The sequence below is a fragment of the Sinocyclocheilus anshuiensis genome, unplaced genomic scaffold (assembly GCF_001515605.1).
Source record: "Sinocyclocheilus anshuiensis isolate Anshui unplaced genomic scaffold, SAMN03320099.WGS_v1.1 scaffold483, whole genome shotgun sequence".
Lineage (NCBI taxonomy): Eukaryota > Metazoa > Chordata > Actinopteri > Cypriniformes > Cyprinidae > Sinocyclocheilus > Sinocyclocheilus anshuiensis.
This window is the reverse complement of record NW_015552580.1, coordinates 855,949-872,056: the sequence shown is the minus strand read 5'-3', so window position 1 is coordinate 872,056 and position 16,108 is coordinate 855,949. Positions and strand designations below refer to the sequence as shown.

The following is a 16,108-nucleotide window of genomic DNA, read 5'->3' as shown; positions in this document are numbered from 1 at the left end:
TACGTGAGAATTTATACACACGGGTTCAACCATTTCTCAGAAGCCATAATGTCACATGAAAACAATATGAAGTAATAACACATGCAAAGGATTAAAAATCAAGTAACACTATTTCCTTCAATACACCAAATATCAATAGCACAATATACCATAACTTCAATTCAGCAATAATTATAGAAAGTCAAGTGCAAGAACTCATAAAACAGTTTCCACCCCTTTCCACTCATACTTGGTATCTCCCACTCCCCATGATGCAACACAGCAAAGGTATAAAAAGGCTGACAAAAGTCCTTTCGGGTCTTTTACTCAGTTCAAGATGGCCACCACTATGTATGCTGATCCAGGTAATAGCCAACAGTTTATAAGAAAAACTTAAATGTCCACTGGTTTTAGTGTTCAGGTGTGTAAATGTGGATGTGTGTGTGTGTGTGTGTGTGTGGGTGTCATCCATCTCTCCACCTTGCTGACACATCAAGGTAAATAAAGAGTTTTAAAACCCAAGTATGTGTTTATGTCTTAATGCAAAAAGGGCTAGGCAGAGGGCAGCTCTGTGACAATTAGCGAACTGTTTGTTCAAGAAACAGTACAGTGATTTGCAGTGTTTCCTCATCCCTTGTGCATTTGATGAGTGGTGATACAACTCTATTAGGCTGATTCACAATCAGGAGTTTCAACAATTAAGTTAAAGGTTTCTAATCTTCTTTAACAAGTGTTAGTCACATTACATTCAGTAATTTTGGCTGTTCATTTACATGACAACATTGTTTCAGGGGTTTGAAGATACAAACTTTTTAAAACCGTTTTCGAAGTGTAAGTTTTTGAAAACAATATCGCCTCTGTGTGAACTACAAAAGCATGCATTTGTGAAAAGGGTGATGTCATGCGCATGCATATTACATGTTAAATCTAGGTATGTGTGCAGGCACACAGTGTTTCTTTACTAACACATCTTGACGTCGCCACCTACTGGCCTGGCATGCATAAAACAGTTTTTAGTCGTTAGTTTCCATTTTTTTAGTACATCATTATTGTGTAAACATACGCTTAGTGTAATGTACAGTACTTTTAAAGAAGTAAACAGTAACTTGAGGCACATAGACTGTGTTCTGGTATTTTTATTTTATTTATTTTTAAGAAAAAAAATTACTGCATTTATTCAGCAAGGATGCATTAAATTGTTTTAAATAAAAATTTAAAGTAAAAGTAAATTGACAATTCATGTTTTTGCAAAAGATTTCTATTTCAAATATGCTGCTGTTTCCCCATTCATCAAAGAATACTTGAAAAATGTTTCACTATTTTCACACAATAAATAAATGTTTCTTAAGCAGCAAATAAGTATTAAAATGATTTCTGAAGGATCACATGACACTGAAGACTAATGTAAATTGTAATAATATTTTACAATATTTCTGTTTTAACTCTTAATCAAACTGGTGAACATAAGAGACTTATGCATAAGAAATGTAATAGAAATAAAAAGATCCCGAACTTTTGGAAGATTTGAAGACTGTCAATTAAATCTAATTTTATTTTCAATTCAATTCAAGTTTATTTGTACAATTCTGTGTACTGTCTTTTGGCCCAATAAGTAATATCTCGGTCTTATCCAAATATGAATACGAATATGAATTTTATCATGCTGTATGGAAAACAAATAATACAACATAATACAATTCTTTATGCTGGCTTATTTATTCAGTAAATGGTCTCAGTCCTTTACTGCACTGGTGATACAACAAAATTGCTTCCACATAAGCCTGTTAATGCTCAAAATCAAGGGCAGGGTACAGTGACAACCTCTGACTTTTCAGAACCTGGAAACAAACCACTGCGAATACAAAATATAGATATAGAAATACAGATATATGGTACAGACAAATGTTTGTTTCTCAGCACTGACTGTCCGAACACCTTGTTGGAGTTTTAATATAGTACACTAATCCTGGCACATTGTCTCTTTTGCAGCAATACTATGGTGTGTTCATTCTCGTAACTGCAACTTTGTGGCTTTATATCTCACAGTTGTGACTTTAGTTCTCTTTTTTTTTTCAATATAATTTCTTGTTACTTGGATACTTCATCTCACAATTGTGATGAGGGAGCCTCCAAAGAGAGCCGGTGCCCCGGGGCTCCACAGAACCGTAATCCGTTCGTGCTCAAAAGCACCATTTCACCTAAAAAGCTTCAACCTGTTTGCTCACACACTAGCCTAGATCCTGAAATAGCCTCTCAAACTGCCCTATTGCACTTCTTGTTCTGGTACAATAAGCTTCACAGCTGTTACTCTGAGGATCACTTATATGCAGGTTAATATGCGAATGTTATTGAGTTCAGAAGAGACGACCTCTTAAAGAGATTTTCAATAACTACTTGGAATTTATTGAAGCAATATAATGATTGACAAAAAATAGATTCTGAATGCAAAATCAGGTTTAATCAGCTTTTTGACACAAAATAAATGTTTTATTTACAATGAGCAAAGGGGAGAGCTAGCCTGACTCACCTTTTCCATTTTTATCGCACTGCTAGTAAAGAGCGGATGGTAAGGGCATAAACTGTATTGTATAAGTGTGAGCTATTGTTAGACACAGTGGCATCTTCTCTGTGCTGCCTGACCATTGTGAAATCCATCAGCAAAGCATTCATCCGTATAACGTCCGGAAAGCCATTCTGCCTCAGAAATGTATTTCTCCTCTCCCACTGTGTTATTTTAAGGTAAGATTAATATCAATTCGAAGTCTCTGCGATGAATTTCTAGAGGGCATCCCAAGGCAAAGTATGCAAAAAGTGAAATTTGTTGTAGCAATGTGCCGCATGGAACATGATCACCATATGGCTCTCGTCAAATCATCATAATGTCAACAACAAACATATGTGGGTCTGTCTTGTGGCTTGTTTTCAGGAAAACATGTGCTTTATTATTCGTGCTGAACATTTGTATCGAGGAATAATGCAAAGAGGCATATTTCTGACAGCGTATTCTTCTGTGTAATGTTTCTATTGTGTTATCAGGGATATGAATATATTTGCCAAGCAGCCGTGCTCACATTTCTCTTATACTGCTGCCTTCAGAGGTGCACATGCTTACTGCTACAAAAACTCCAGTTCTCTGGTTACAGATGCAATAAACTTGATTTGTTGGAAGATCAACAATCAACAGTCATCAGTATTTGAACATAATGCTGATATGACATTATACTGAAAATTATTCTGAACTATTACAATCTGGCTGGTTATTTCTTAGAAGCATTGTAAATCAATACAGTGAACTTTATATCATAAAATAAGCTCGATAATTTGTTTTGAAATTTAGTTTGACAATGAAAGTTAATTATAATTTTGTAGCCACCTAGTGATTTTAGAATTCCTTAATAATAAATTAATATGCATTTAATTATATTATAATAATTATAATAATGCTACTTAATAATGTATTAAATGCACTTAATAATATTGTTAAATGCATAATGATGATGATAATAATAATAATAATAATAATAATAATTACATTAATTATTATTATTATTATTTTACATTAATCTCAAAATGGGCCTGTTTTCTTTATTTTGAAGACGTTTGTACGCAGTAAACGGGGGCGGATCTAGAAGATGATTTTTAGGGTGGCAACACCAAAGCAAACAACATTCAATCATCTGTATGTAATCTATAGTATATAATCTATACAACAGCTATACTATAATTGAAAACAAATTATGGCTGCAAGCAGCAATCATCGGGGTCCAAGCACCAATGGCCCATGTGCATGATTAGCGATCTAACTGAAACTAATCTCATGATGCCTTTTTTTAGTCCAACTTGAATCTTCACTTAGGGTTTGATGAAACTGGTTACAGCAAAACACAGGGGTCAAAAAGTGCAAACGACTTTCAAAAGAAATAACTCCTTCTGATTGTTTAAAGGAGACGGCAAAAATGCTCCTCTAAAATGTTTACTGTCATAAGGCATGTGATCGTAATATATTTGGTGTAAGTCTGAACTTATTTTCAACATTTAGACTAATCGCATGTCCATCCATTTCAAATGAATGTGAAGATATCATTTGCAGCTCAAAACTGTATCTGAAGCATTTTCTCTAGGATCTTTTATCATTTATTTCAACAATTATGTGTAGCCATAACTTATGCTTGCAGTTTAAGTGTTTGTTTTATTATTCATACCACAATAGTAAATGAGTGTCTTTATATACATTTTATAATATTTAAATATAGTATCTTGCAAAAGACAAATACAATTGTCTCTTCATTTTAAATGGATAGCAATATATTTCATCATGTCTGGCAACTTGAAAATGTTTTATTGGGTCTATAAAAAATAAATAAAGATAAGAATCTATAAGAATTGTACAGATTTCAATGTACACTGATTATATAAAACTATGCTGTCAGTACACCGCACTTATACAAATGAAGTAAATCTATGACATTAATTTTCCAATCAAAGGGATGAAAACTGATCGAAAAAGATTAGGCTTAAAACATTCCTTGTCCTGTGGCTCCCTCTGGTGGACAACATTAATATATATTTAAATTGAAAATGGCTGATAAGTTTAGAATTTGCAGATACGATCATAAATTCATTAGAGATCCAATTCAGCGTTAGTACTTGGATCCCTAATAACAAAATATCAATATCCAGGGAAACAAGGCTATTAAACACTCAACACATTCTAAATGTCTAAACTCATTAGAGTAGGTCTACCATATTTATTTATGTAGGCTAATTGGATGATATATAAATCACAAGTTTTAGTGCATCAAGTTTAAGAGCAAGGAAAACTTTCGAATTTGCTAGAAAGAACAGTCAAAATATCAAAGCACTGGGAATGTCTGTATGTGTTGATTACGGGAGGTCACGCAGAACACTCAAACAACCACACAGCAACCACCCAGCAACACTTGAGTAGCAACCCTGAACACCCAACTATCTGTTTGTCCGTCTGTCATAACCTGCAAACTATTTTAAATCTGAGGAAAAAGACCTTGTCAAGCCAACATACAGATTTTCTTTCAAAAATGTCATAGTTAAGATTAGATTTCTTACCCAGCTCTGCCATTAGCTGTTATTTGTTTGTTTGTTTGTGGGTGAAATGTTGATTTAAATATCACTACATTAATTGCATAAAATTTTGACCAACAATGTTTTATACATAGTATTACATATTTATTATTATTATTATTATTATTATTACACTTAAACTATATTATAATTTAACAATATATGCAGATTATTATTGTTGGTGTTATAGGTTTTTTCTTTTTTTTTAGATAAAAACAAAGAATACATCTGGCTCAGAACAAGCTATATATTATATAACTACTGGACAACACAATGAATAAAATACATTTAATTCTGTTTTGACAGGCTAAATAAATAGATGCTAAAATAATTTAGTTGAATGAATGAGTTTTAAATGGCATTTCTCGACTCTGTGTTCACAGGTGATGTATGCTGGACACAGGTGGAGCTGCTCTGGTTCAAAGTGCTGCGCCGGTCTTTTCAGAATGAGTGACCGCCTCCAGCGAGCCCTGACTCCGCCTTCCGCAGGGCTGCGTGTCGCTGAGCGGAGAGAGGCAGCGGCAGTGCGAGCTGCGCCGCGCGTCAGTGAGGGAGACAGACACCGTTCCTGCATATGCGGCCACCGGCACCTCACTGAAACACACCGACCATGGACCTATTCGAGTTTGACTTCTTCAGGGACTGGGAGCTGGAGCAGCAGTGGTACGTCTGCGGGCTTTATGTGTTTATGTGCATTCATTTTATTGAATGAAATGTCTTTGTCATGCGCTCCGATCTGACGTGGTCACATTCCGAAATAGGAGTGAAACCCATTATGACGCATGATAGCGGCTGTGTCTCAACCCCTAGGTGAGCAACCTACCTTCACAGCGTTTTGGGGCATCGTAGACGCGTTCCGAACGCGCATTCGCAAAGCGTCTATGATGTCCAGAAATGTTGTCTTGGTAGGCAGCTCGCTATGTTTCGTAGTGCTGACTTCTGCTGTCTCCCGGTGATGTGACTGCTCTTCTGTTTATATAGATGCATTTATAAAAGATGATTGGGACAAGCTTTAATTACAGAATCGCTGTTTTAATGAATTGCGTGGAGATGCATAGGTTGAAACCTAAAAGAAACAAAGAGCAAGCAGCTTGTGCCACTTCTTCCTGCTACTTTAAACTGAATGTACCAGATCATAGATTATTATTTGATTAGATTATTATGAATCAAAAGTCCTATACAAGTCAACTAGACACACTGTATTTAAGTCTTCATGTTTGGGCAATTACATTGTAAGTAATGAGTAATATAAATGTAATTGATATGCAATTACATATTAGTCAAATATATTGTGATGCATCCTCTAAACTCATTTGATTAGTGGTTTAAGTACTGCAGTTTATAACATGTACATGGACATTATCTTATGTATTCTGTAGAATTTGGAGGTGTTTGCATTTTTTTTCTTATATAAAACAATCCCGCAGAAACAACATTCGCAGACATATTCAGTATATTGTTTTTTTTTTAGTGCAAAAGTGTAAGCTTGATATGCATGAATTTTGTTATAAATCTCAACTAGTAATTGTGAAGGATTTGTTAGTTTTTATCCATTACTTTATCATGCAAACATAAATATGTCATATTAGTTTAGCCTATTTAATTGTCATTGTTAATGTGGGCAGTCAGCTATTGCGCCCCCCGCTGGTTAGGGCTATGTGTTATTTATATTTTTATGTAAATACAATATGATTTCAGCATAATTCTCTGCCTTAAATCTTTGCTGGTTTTTAACACTCTCTACATCCCCACCATGTGGCAGAGTGCAGGAACCCATACAAAATCAATATAGCAGAAAAAACTGAACAATAACAATGAAACCTCTCCATGGATTTTGTGCATTTATCACTTGGCATATATTGACAAATTCACATGAACTTGAATACGTTGGTTTGGTTAGTTGCTATTGTCTTGGATGACGTACGTCTTTTTCCTTTGTTGAGCTGATTCTTAGTTGCTTCACATGTTCAACACCTTCCTACGATTGTATCCTCTTTCTTTTGTTTTATACTCACTGTCCTGCACATAACAGAGGATCGTTGAGCTGTTAGAAGCAGAAATGTGATTTGTATAATATGGTTTTAAGTGGTCACATATTATTTTTTAAAGCTGTTAGGTCAGCATATGATTTTGCCACTATTTTTTTTATTACTCCTTTCTTTTAGTTATTTAACACATTTTGGTTACATCTCTCCCTTAAAATGTTTTAAAAAAGAATATAATCATCCATCAGACGATACTCAAGTGTTATGATATGTCAGTATTTTGTCTAGGGACTTGCTGTATAACATATGAATCCTTTTTTGAATTCCCTTCAGTGATGGCACGTTGGCTTGTTGACATAAACCGTCTGTTGTCTGAAAAGGAGTTTCATATCACACTCTTTATTTTCCATATAGTCACTACAAACATATATAGCAGAACTTAAGGTTAAAGGTTATTTTTCTATGCGCCATGCTGATATTAAAACTATTCTCTCTCAGGAACAGCTATGGGCTAGTTGCTTATTACTTCTGCGGTGGTGGCAATTTTGTCTGTTGTTGCCACATTCATAACCCTGAGCTACCCATTAAGTCTGTGAATATTTATGAGGGTATTTAAAAAGCCATTTTTTGTGTGCTAAGTTTGCTTGGTCTGGGTTCTAAAGGCAGTATTGCTATTTTACCACTATCCGTAGACTGTCAACCAACCAAAAAGGCATTTGAAATGTAGATTCGGCTAAATACGTAGATGAATGATAGCTCTGTGTTTTGTAGCGATAAATCAATGTTTCAGAAGCAAGCGTAAAATAATAATGCACTCATAATTCATTGTCTTTGTGCTTAATACTTGCCATCTTTATCTGATGGCCCAGGGCTGTATTCAGCAATCATATTGATTTGAATCTGATCTCCCGTATGTTGGTTTGGGCTTCGACACGAGTTGGATATAATCAAGTCAGATTAGGTGGTGCAAAATTCAGCAAGGTGCAAAATGAGCTCAATGGAGAGCAGTGCCTTATTTGTAGACAAAGGTTAAGCATGGGAGGCACTGAGGCGGTGGGGATTGGGACATGCTTTTTCGTGCTGACACAGCCGTGACATGAATGGCTGCCACAATTATGTTGGCTCTTCACTTTAACAGAGTCAAATGGCTTTGAAGTGTGTTTTTCGATTATTTTGCAAAAGTAATTGCTCCTCTCTCTCTCTGTGTGGTGCAGGTTTTCGTTTGGTAAATCATTTTGTATTATGAGCGTGTAAGTTAAGTATTTGTCATAACCAATGCATTTGGATTAGAGAACCGGAGCTATTGTTAATTAGACTTTATATGCCTATATTTTATAGGTTTGCACCTTTAGTGGTAATAGAAGACCTTGTAATTAGGTGCAGCCATTTATTTGTGACTTTCTTTTCATTTGGTGGGACTTTATGGCCGCCCTGAGAGCAGGACCAGACGGGATTATTCAATGACTCAGTTGTGCCTTTTTTTTCCTGTTTCTTGCCCTTTCTCAGCAGGGATTTCTCTCCCAATAACTCATTTTTATATCCTGGTGTTAAAATGTGCAAAGCCGAATGAGAAGTTAACAGAATTTCAGACTCTGAGCATTTGTTTCGCATATGGAAAACACAGGCATTACTTTTGCATTGTTAGTATCAATATTCAGAAAACCATTAAATGTGTGTTTTATCATTCATTCATTCTAGCTGTTCACACTGAACAAAGTGTGTATCATCTTTAAAGTTGATGAAAGTTAAACTAGATCCTCATTTCGTTTAGGAATGGGTTTTAGGTACATGTAGGTTGTAGGCTTTGATTCTGCATAAATACAATTTCACATCATAACTGCTTTGTCATTGTCACAACCTATGTTCTAGCAGATTTGCATGTGAATAAACATGCACAACAAAGTATTTGCTGTGTAAGCATATACAAGTAAGATGAGACCAATCACAATTTAGTATGTAAAAATATGTAATAAAGAAGACCAGTCAGCAACCATGGGAATATTACTGACATTATCAATCTACATTCTCAGTGTAGAATATATCTAGTTGTGACCACATGACATATACACTATGCACTTTTACTATAGTATTGTATTGTCTATTGTATGAATTTTATGAATATGTGAGTTTTGTCAGTGCATCATCTAAAGTGCACTATTTCTTTTTTTTTTACATTTTCAGTGTGAACATGCTGCACACAATATTTATACTACACAACGGCATAGAATATAGTGCATAATTGGGATGCACCTAGGAGTCAGTGAAAATCGAAGGGACATTTAAAAAAAATAAATAAATACTGAAACTACAAAAACAGTTTGAAAGGAGTCTCCAAGTAGAAAAATGTAATTAATTGTATTAGGGTTTTATAACAAACTCTAAGCACAAAATGTTGAGATATATCAATTCCTGCAAGATAAACACAGAAAAAATCTTTCTGACAATTTTAGTTGACAGAATTACATTGATAAAAATGATTAATTAAGCATATAAATGTAACATATTCGTTTGGTAGCCCACTTAAGATGGATTTGTAGCAAAAAAATAAAAAATATATATATACACACACAATATATATATATATATATATATATATATATATATTTATATGATATATATGGGGGGTCTGATTTTCCAGGGCATCTTATATATATGTATTATTTTATGCTGAACTGAGTAATTCTGAGTAATCTAGACAAGACTTTGTTACATATATTTACATTTTTCTTTATTGCTGGTATTGACTGATGCAATGAACCCTTTTCACACACTGTCGAAATGTTGGCTAAACGCCCAAAACCAGTGAAATACAATACAAACTATGAGAAAATAAATGGTAGCAAACAAAAAGAAACTGCATATTGCCAATGCCAAACCAAGTTCTCTCCTCCGTAATGTAGCATTTATTTAGTTAAGTTTAGAAAGTAGGGCACTCAGAGTGTGACAAACAAAATGTTCTGTTATGCTGTGAAACAACACTGTGTGTGTGTGTGTGTGTGTGTGTGTGTGTGTGTGTGTGTGTGTGTGTGTGTGTCGTGTCCACTTTGTGGCACATTGTGTGCCGTTTCTCTTTGCTCCCATGCTGTTTAGTCACAGGGATTGAACATTCTCCGTGGTCATGGCACAGATCTACCGCTTTTCCCAGCTTCCCTCGCCTTCCCGCTTCCACCTTGACCACAGCTGGGGACTATATATCACACGGCTCGCTCGAGGAGCCGCGCTCCATGCCAATCTCATTTGTGCCCGGCTTGAAAAGGCAGCCAAGCCAGGCTGTGCCCAGCACATCTCTGCAGCCGCCGCACAAGCGAGGAGGCTCGGCAGTTGGCATGCTGTTTGTGAGAGCAGGCTGCCAAGCACAGTGCCCGCGATCTCATTTTGCCACCTGCAAAAAGAAAGCCAAATGCTGTGGCATGATAAAGCAGCAAGGTTGGCACGCCGGTCAGGTTATACGGGAGAGACAAAAGGTAATGGGTTGCCACCCTTCTACAAACTGCGAATTTGAGTAGAGATCTAAAGATCTATGGACACAAATATGACGTTAAATGTAATTTATAATTTTTTTTTTTAAATGATATGAAAACTGCAAACCAGTCTAGACCGATTTACTTTTATCTTAAATGTCTTTGGTCTTATTATGCAGAATATTCTGAAAAAAATAAATAATAAATAATTAATGATAACTATTTATTATCATTATTAAATTTAGGGCTGCACAAGTAATCAAAATAAACCGATGATATGGCTTATTGCGATTATCAAATCCCAAAGGCTGCGATTTAATTAAAATTAATATATGCTCCATGCGGTTTTCTGCCAAAATAAAAGCTGGGTGATTCATAATTTAAAGTAAATTAAGAAATTAAGACAGCCATAAATATTAGTATTTAAATTGTACAATTGTACTGTAAAATAAAATGATTTTTATTTGGATGTATTATTATTATGTTTCTTAAATACTCATTGTTAATTTACAGTGAAATATTACAATATAAATATTTACTTTTGCTTATTGTTTTATTTGATGATGATGATGATGATGATGATGATAATAATAACAAAAAAATAATAATAATAATAATTATTATTATATAACAACATTTTAAATTGAAATCAGAATTTTTGCCCCCCCCCAAAAAAAATCACAATTCACATCAAATTGTGCGGCCCTAAAAGTAATTCATTACAATTTAAAAAATAAAAGATATGTCCACCTCTGAAATTACTTCCCTGCTATCATAACCAAAATTATAGAGATAAACTTATTAATATTCGTCATAGAAAATCTTGGAGAGGTGTTTTTTTTCTTGTGCAAAGCTCCCCGCTGCAATGCTGGAATATTGTGGGTGGTTTTCAGGATGTTGTTATGCAGTTGTTTAGGTATTCAGGGTGATTTCTAGTCAAAATTGTTTTTATTGTTCACCCAGTTGAAGTCAGTATCAAATAACCCATTTCTAACTAAACAAACTGCACAGATGAACCAGCAGGTGCCAGTTTACCTGGTTACCTTGATTCACAGCGATCCTGCATCTCAATGCCAGTCAGTCTAACACAAAACAGTTGAAGTGATATGAGGAGCGATGTCGAAAGAGGAAATCCCTCCAGCACGGCCCTTCTTAAGGTCTCTCAGCCGCGTTTCTGGATGGCTGTCCAGCTCTAGAGAAGTTATTAACTGAGCACTAAGTGCAATAGACACTAAGGGCTGTGGTAATGGCCCTGTGAATTCAAATGCTTTAAATATCTGCTTCAATTAGCCTTGACCATTTGGTTTAGACAGCACCAATCTATGTGCAAAGATTGTTTTGACTCAAACATTAATGGTGCATAAAAAAGGAAACAAAACATGAACGGAACATGGTTTCGGCTAAGGGTGTATGCCGAAGACTAATTTAGTCGTTGATGAATAATGCAAGGTTACATAAATAGTGGTTGATTAATATAACAATTTAAAGGAGTTGCTGGTAAATGTGTGAGTGGTGCATTTTTATGATATTTGCCTTGAGTACATTTTTGACCAGCGGTCAAGAACTTTCTATAGCCAAAGTGACGGATTTGGTATTTTAAAAATACTAATTTGATTGAACAAATTAGTTTGAGTACACGCAAAAATATTTAGAGCTAAATTCTAGATATATGTATTAGAATTGCATATAACATGTGCATCCATTTGTGTAATCTAAATGAATGGAAATGTTATGCATAAATCCTTTAGGCCAATGTATTTTTAATTTTTTAGATATATCAAATACTATACATACACATATAATGTAATTGATGTGATCAAAGCTGAATTTTCAGCATCATAACTCCAGAAATCATTCTAATATGCTGATTTGCTGTCAGTGCACATTACTTATAATTATCAGTGTTGAAAACAGTTGTGCTGCTTTATATTTTGTGGAAACTCTGATGCATTTTTTTTTTTTTCATAATTCTTTGAGTTAAAAAGATCAACATTTATTTGAATTAAAAATCTGTTGTAACATTATTAATGATTTAATGCATCCTTGCAGAATAAAAGTAATCATTTTTTCCCACCCAAACAAAAAATAAAAATTGACCCCAAACTTTTGAACGGTTGTGTATATCTGCTATTTTGTTATATGTCATCAAAGATACTGGAAATGGACTAATGGTGGTCATGGATGTTGGACACGACTTCTTCTGGACTGCTTCCAGTATTTAATAAGAGACATAAAAGTTGCCCTGCTCACATCAAATGAATCAAGCAAACAGGTGTGCAATGAAACAGCTACGGCAGAGCCGTAATGCATGTCTTTCTTATTTGTCAGCAGACTTCCGTTGCTGCTTGATTGGCTGGATTCCGTCTAAAGATCTTCAGGTTAATCAAGCTTCATGCTTCAAGCTTCCAGCTTACCTTTATGCCATGAATCAATTTACTCCACTACCTCAAAGGTCACTGCTTCCACTGAAAGCACTCTATGACAAATATGATGATTCAATACAGTCACGCAGGCATCTGTAGAGCGCTTTTTTCAATCTAATTTCTTTCTGAGAGATGAATCAGTTTGTCTTTTAGACTGACCTTTTGCTGTTGGCTTGGTGTAAGCTGAAGGAAATTGCAAATTCTTTTTAGAGCCTTAATATTAATGAATGTCTCAACTGAACAATATGAACAGATGTTTCTTGTTTCAGACAGCGAGAGACACGTGTATTGCCTATTGCTCAAGTTCATGCATATTGGGAGGCAACTAAGCTTAATTCCTGACAATTGAGCATCGTGGCTCACGGCGCATCCGCTTTTTTATGTGATTTTGCAGTTGCATAATCTATTTGAGCATTGTTTTGGCATTTTGCCAAAGGACTGTGACAAAGGTGGTGGAATGTGCTGGTGTCCAGATATGACTGTGTGTTGACGTTCACTTTCTGAAGTGTCAGGACTGAACAAACAGCGGCCGGCGTTTGGCATCAGCATGTAAAAATGGAATCTCACCTTGTTTATTGGGAGCCACAGAAGCGCTAAAGAGCAGACGTGCCTGCCAAATATCACAATCACACGGAGCACTGTCATTCACGTCCAACGGTCTGCCTATTTTCACAGCACATGCTAATTTGTCCCATTAAACATGGCTCATTCACATGGAGCTAAAAGTTGTAACAGTGTTGTCATTCTAGCTGCTCCAGTGCTCTGAAACTCCCCCTGGCATTTATTGCTTGATAAAGATCGGAAAGGAACACACATCTTTATCAGAAGAGGAGAGAAACGCTGAGATAAGAAAATAAATTGAAGCCAAAATGCTTTAAATGGAAGACTATCTCCCTGAGAGAAACTCATAGAGCTGTTAAGAGCCGTGAGTAACAAAAGGACCACAGATGCGTTGAGGCTGATCTCACCGGAGGGGAGAAAGTTCTGGAGAGCTGCACGTTTACAGTTTGATGCTAGGTTGAGCTGGACATCTTGCTTTGAAGGTGATAAGGCAAGGTAGACTCTACCAGTCAAAAAGACACTTGACTGAATTAATGTTTCTCATGTCCTTAAAACCTTATTATTTATAGGCTTTTGCTTAAATACTTAAATTTAGTTCTGTCAGGACCACTATCGTCAAAATGATAGATACTTAGTATAATTATAATATTTTTTTATTATGGTCATCATTAGGTTTAAGACAAAATTCAAGTTACAAAGACATTTTTACAATAATTATTACTATCAATATTATGACATTAAATATATAACAACAATATAATTTTATAACATAAAATAAATTATTAATATTAATATTAATTAGATTTATTGATTAGTATGGAAGCCTGTTTCCGCCTCTGAATAAAAAATAAAAAAAGGTTATTGCGACTTTTTATCTCACAATTCTGACTTTTTTCTCAGTATTGTGTGATATAAACTCAAAATTGAGAGTGATAAAGTCAGAATTGCGAGATACAAACTTTTTATATCTATATCTTTTTATAAACTTATTATATTTATAACTTTTTATAGTTTATATCTCGCAATTCTGACTTTATAAAACGCAATTGCGAGTTAAAGTACAATTTTGAGGGGGGAAAAAGACTGATATGTTCTCAGAATTGTGAGTTTATATGGAAGCCCGTTTCCGCCACTGAATAAAAAATAAAAAAGGTAATTACGACTTTTTATCTCACAATTCTGACTTTTTTTCTCATAATTGCGTGATGCAAACTCACAATTCTGACTTTTTTTAATTCTGAGAAAAAAAAAGTCAGAATTGTGAGTTTATATAACGCAATTCTGACTTTATTTCTCAGAATTGCGTGTTTATATCTCACAATTATGACTTTTTAACTCGCAATTGCGAGTTTGTATCACGCAGTTCTGAGAAAAAAGTCAGAATTGTTAGATAAAAAGTCACAATTACCTTTTTTTATTTTTTATTCAGTGGCGGAAACGGGCTTCCATAGATTAGACTAGATAAAAATGTGTAAATGTCTTTTATGTTAATAATTTGTCTTAAAACTTGAAAGCAACCCGATAAAGTAATTCAGGAGCATCTTCATCATTTTTTTTTTCACTATTCATTCAGCCATAAACAGAAAAACAGTGTGCCACCCCAGCAATCACTCTTCAAAGTACTTCACAGCCTATTTGGTGTACGTTATTGATTGCATCTATCTGTCGTTCTCTTTTATAAAAATCTTTCACATCACACTTCTTCATATCACTGTGTATGTGGCAAAATAGCTCTATTACTTTAGTCCGCTTAGATTAGACAGCACGTCTTATATAGAAGACGTTTATAGAACGCTCTATTATTCCATCAAGAGCTTCAAACATAATGTTCCTCTATGTCTGTGTGATGGCTTTGAGTGCCAGGCGTTTTCATTCTCAGGTAGGAGAGTGTCAGATGCTGCTGTAGTATTGCAATGCATATTCATGCATAAATAAACAGCAATGAACACGTTAGACGTGCTGACACCCTCATTGTTGTGCAGAGCTGAGTTATGGGCGACTGTTGCATAATAACAACCATAATAGCAGTGTTTTCCTCACACCTCAGAAGCCTTCACTGGCACGAATCATTCAATCAGACCAGGTGGTGCTATTTCTGCCTGCAGAAAGTTTTTTTTTTTTTTTTCCCTTTTGAATTTCTCATTTCGCAAGGAATGTGTTTGCTGTAACACGTGTCTTGGTGCAACACACTTTTACATGAATCGGGCCCCCTTTGGTTTCATCTGTTACATTTGTCTTCATTATCTATATTTATCTTTCATATATTTCTCATGCAAAATAAATAATGGAGTGTTAGTGCTGCTGAGTGGAAGTGTGGATCAATTGTTTTGCTGTTGTCTCTGTGACATTATGGTCAGTAGATATGATTTGGCTGTCCCTTTTTCGGTATAAGTCCAGGGCCTGCTGACCCAGGGCCAATATGAGAGAGTTTAGGGCAAATTGACAGAATTGATACACTGGAAATGTACATTTTTGTTAGCAAAATCTGGTTGTCAGTGTTTTTAACTTGTCATCTAGGTCATTGATTGGAAATTACAAGGGGGAAAAAAAAACACTGTAAGAGAAAAAAACAAAAAAAGATTAGTTTTGGTATCAATTG

At 35.1% G+C, this 16,108-nt stretch overlaps 1 protein-coding gene across 1 annotated transcript in view; it reads left to right on the top strand.

Moving 5' to 3' along the window:
• Positions 1–200: 200 nt before the first annotated feature.
• LOC107665257 (AF4/FMR2 family member 2-like) overlaps positions 201–16,108 on the top strand; it is a 232,997-nt gene continuing 217,089 nt past the window's right edge. The window contains exons 1-2 of the mRNA XM_016456063.1: positions 201–344; positions 5,463–5,742. Of these exons, the coding sequence (XP_016311549.1) occupies positions 5,690–5,742 (53 nt within the window). The 5' untranslated portion in view covers positions 201–344; positions 5,463–5,689. The remainder of the gene's footprint in view (positions 345–5,462; positions 5,743–16,108) is intronic.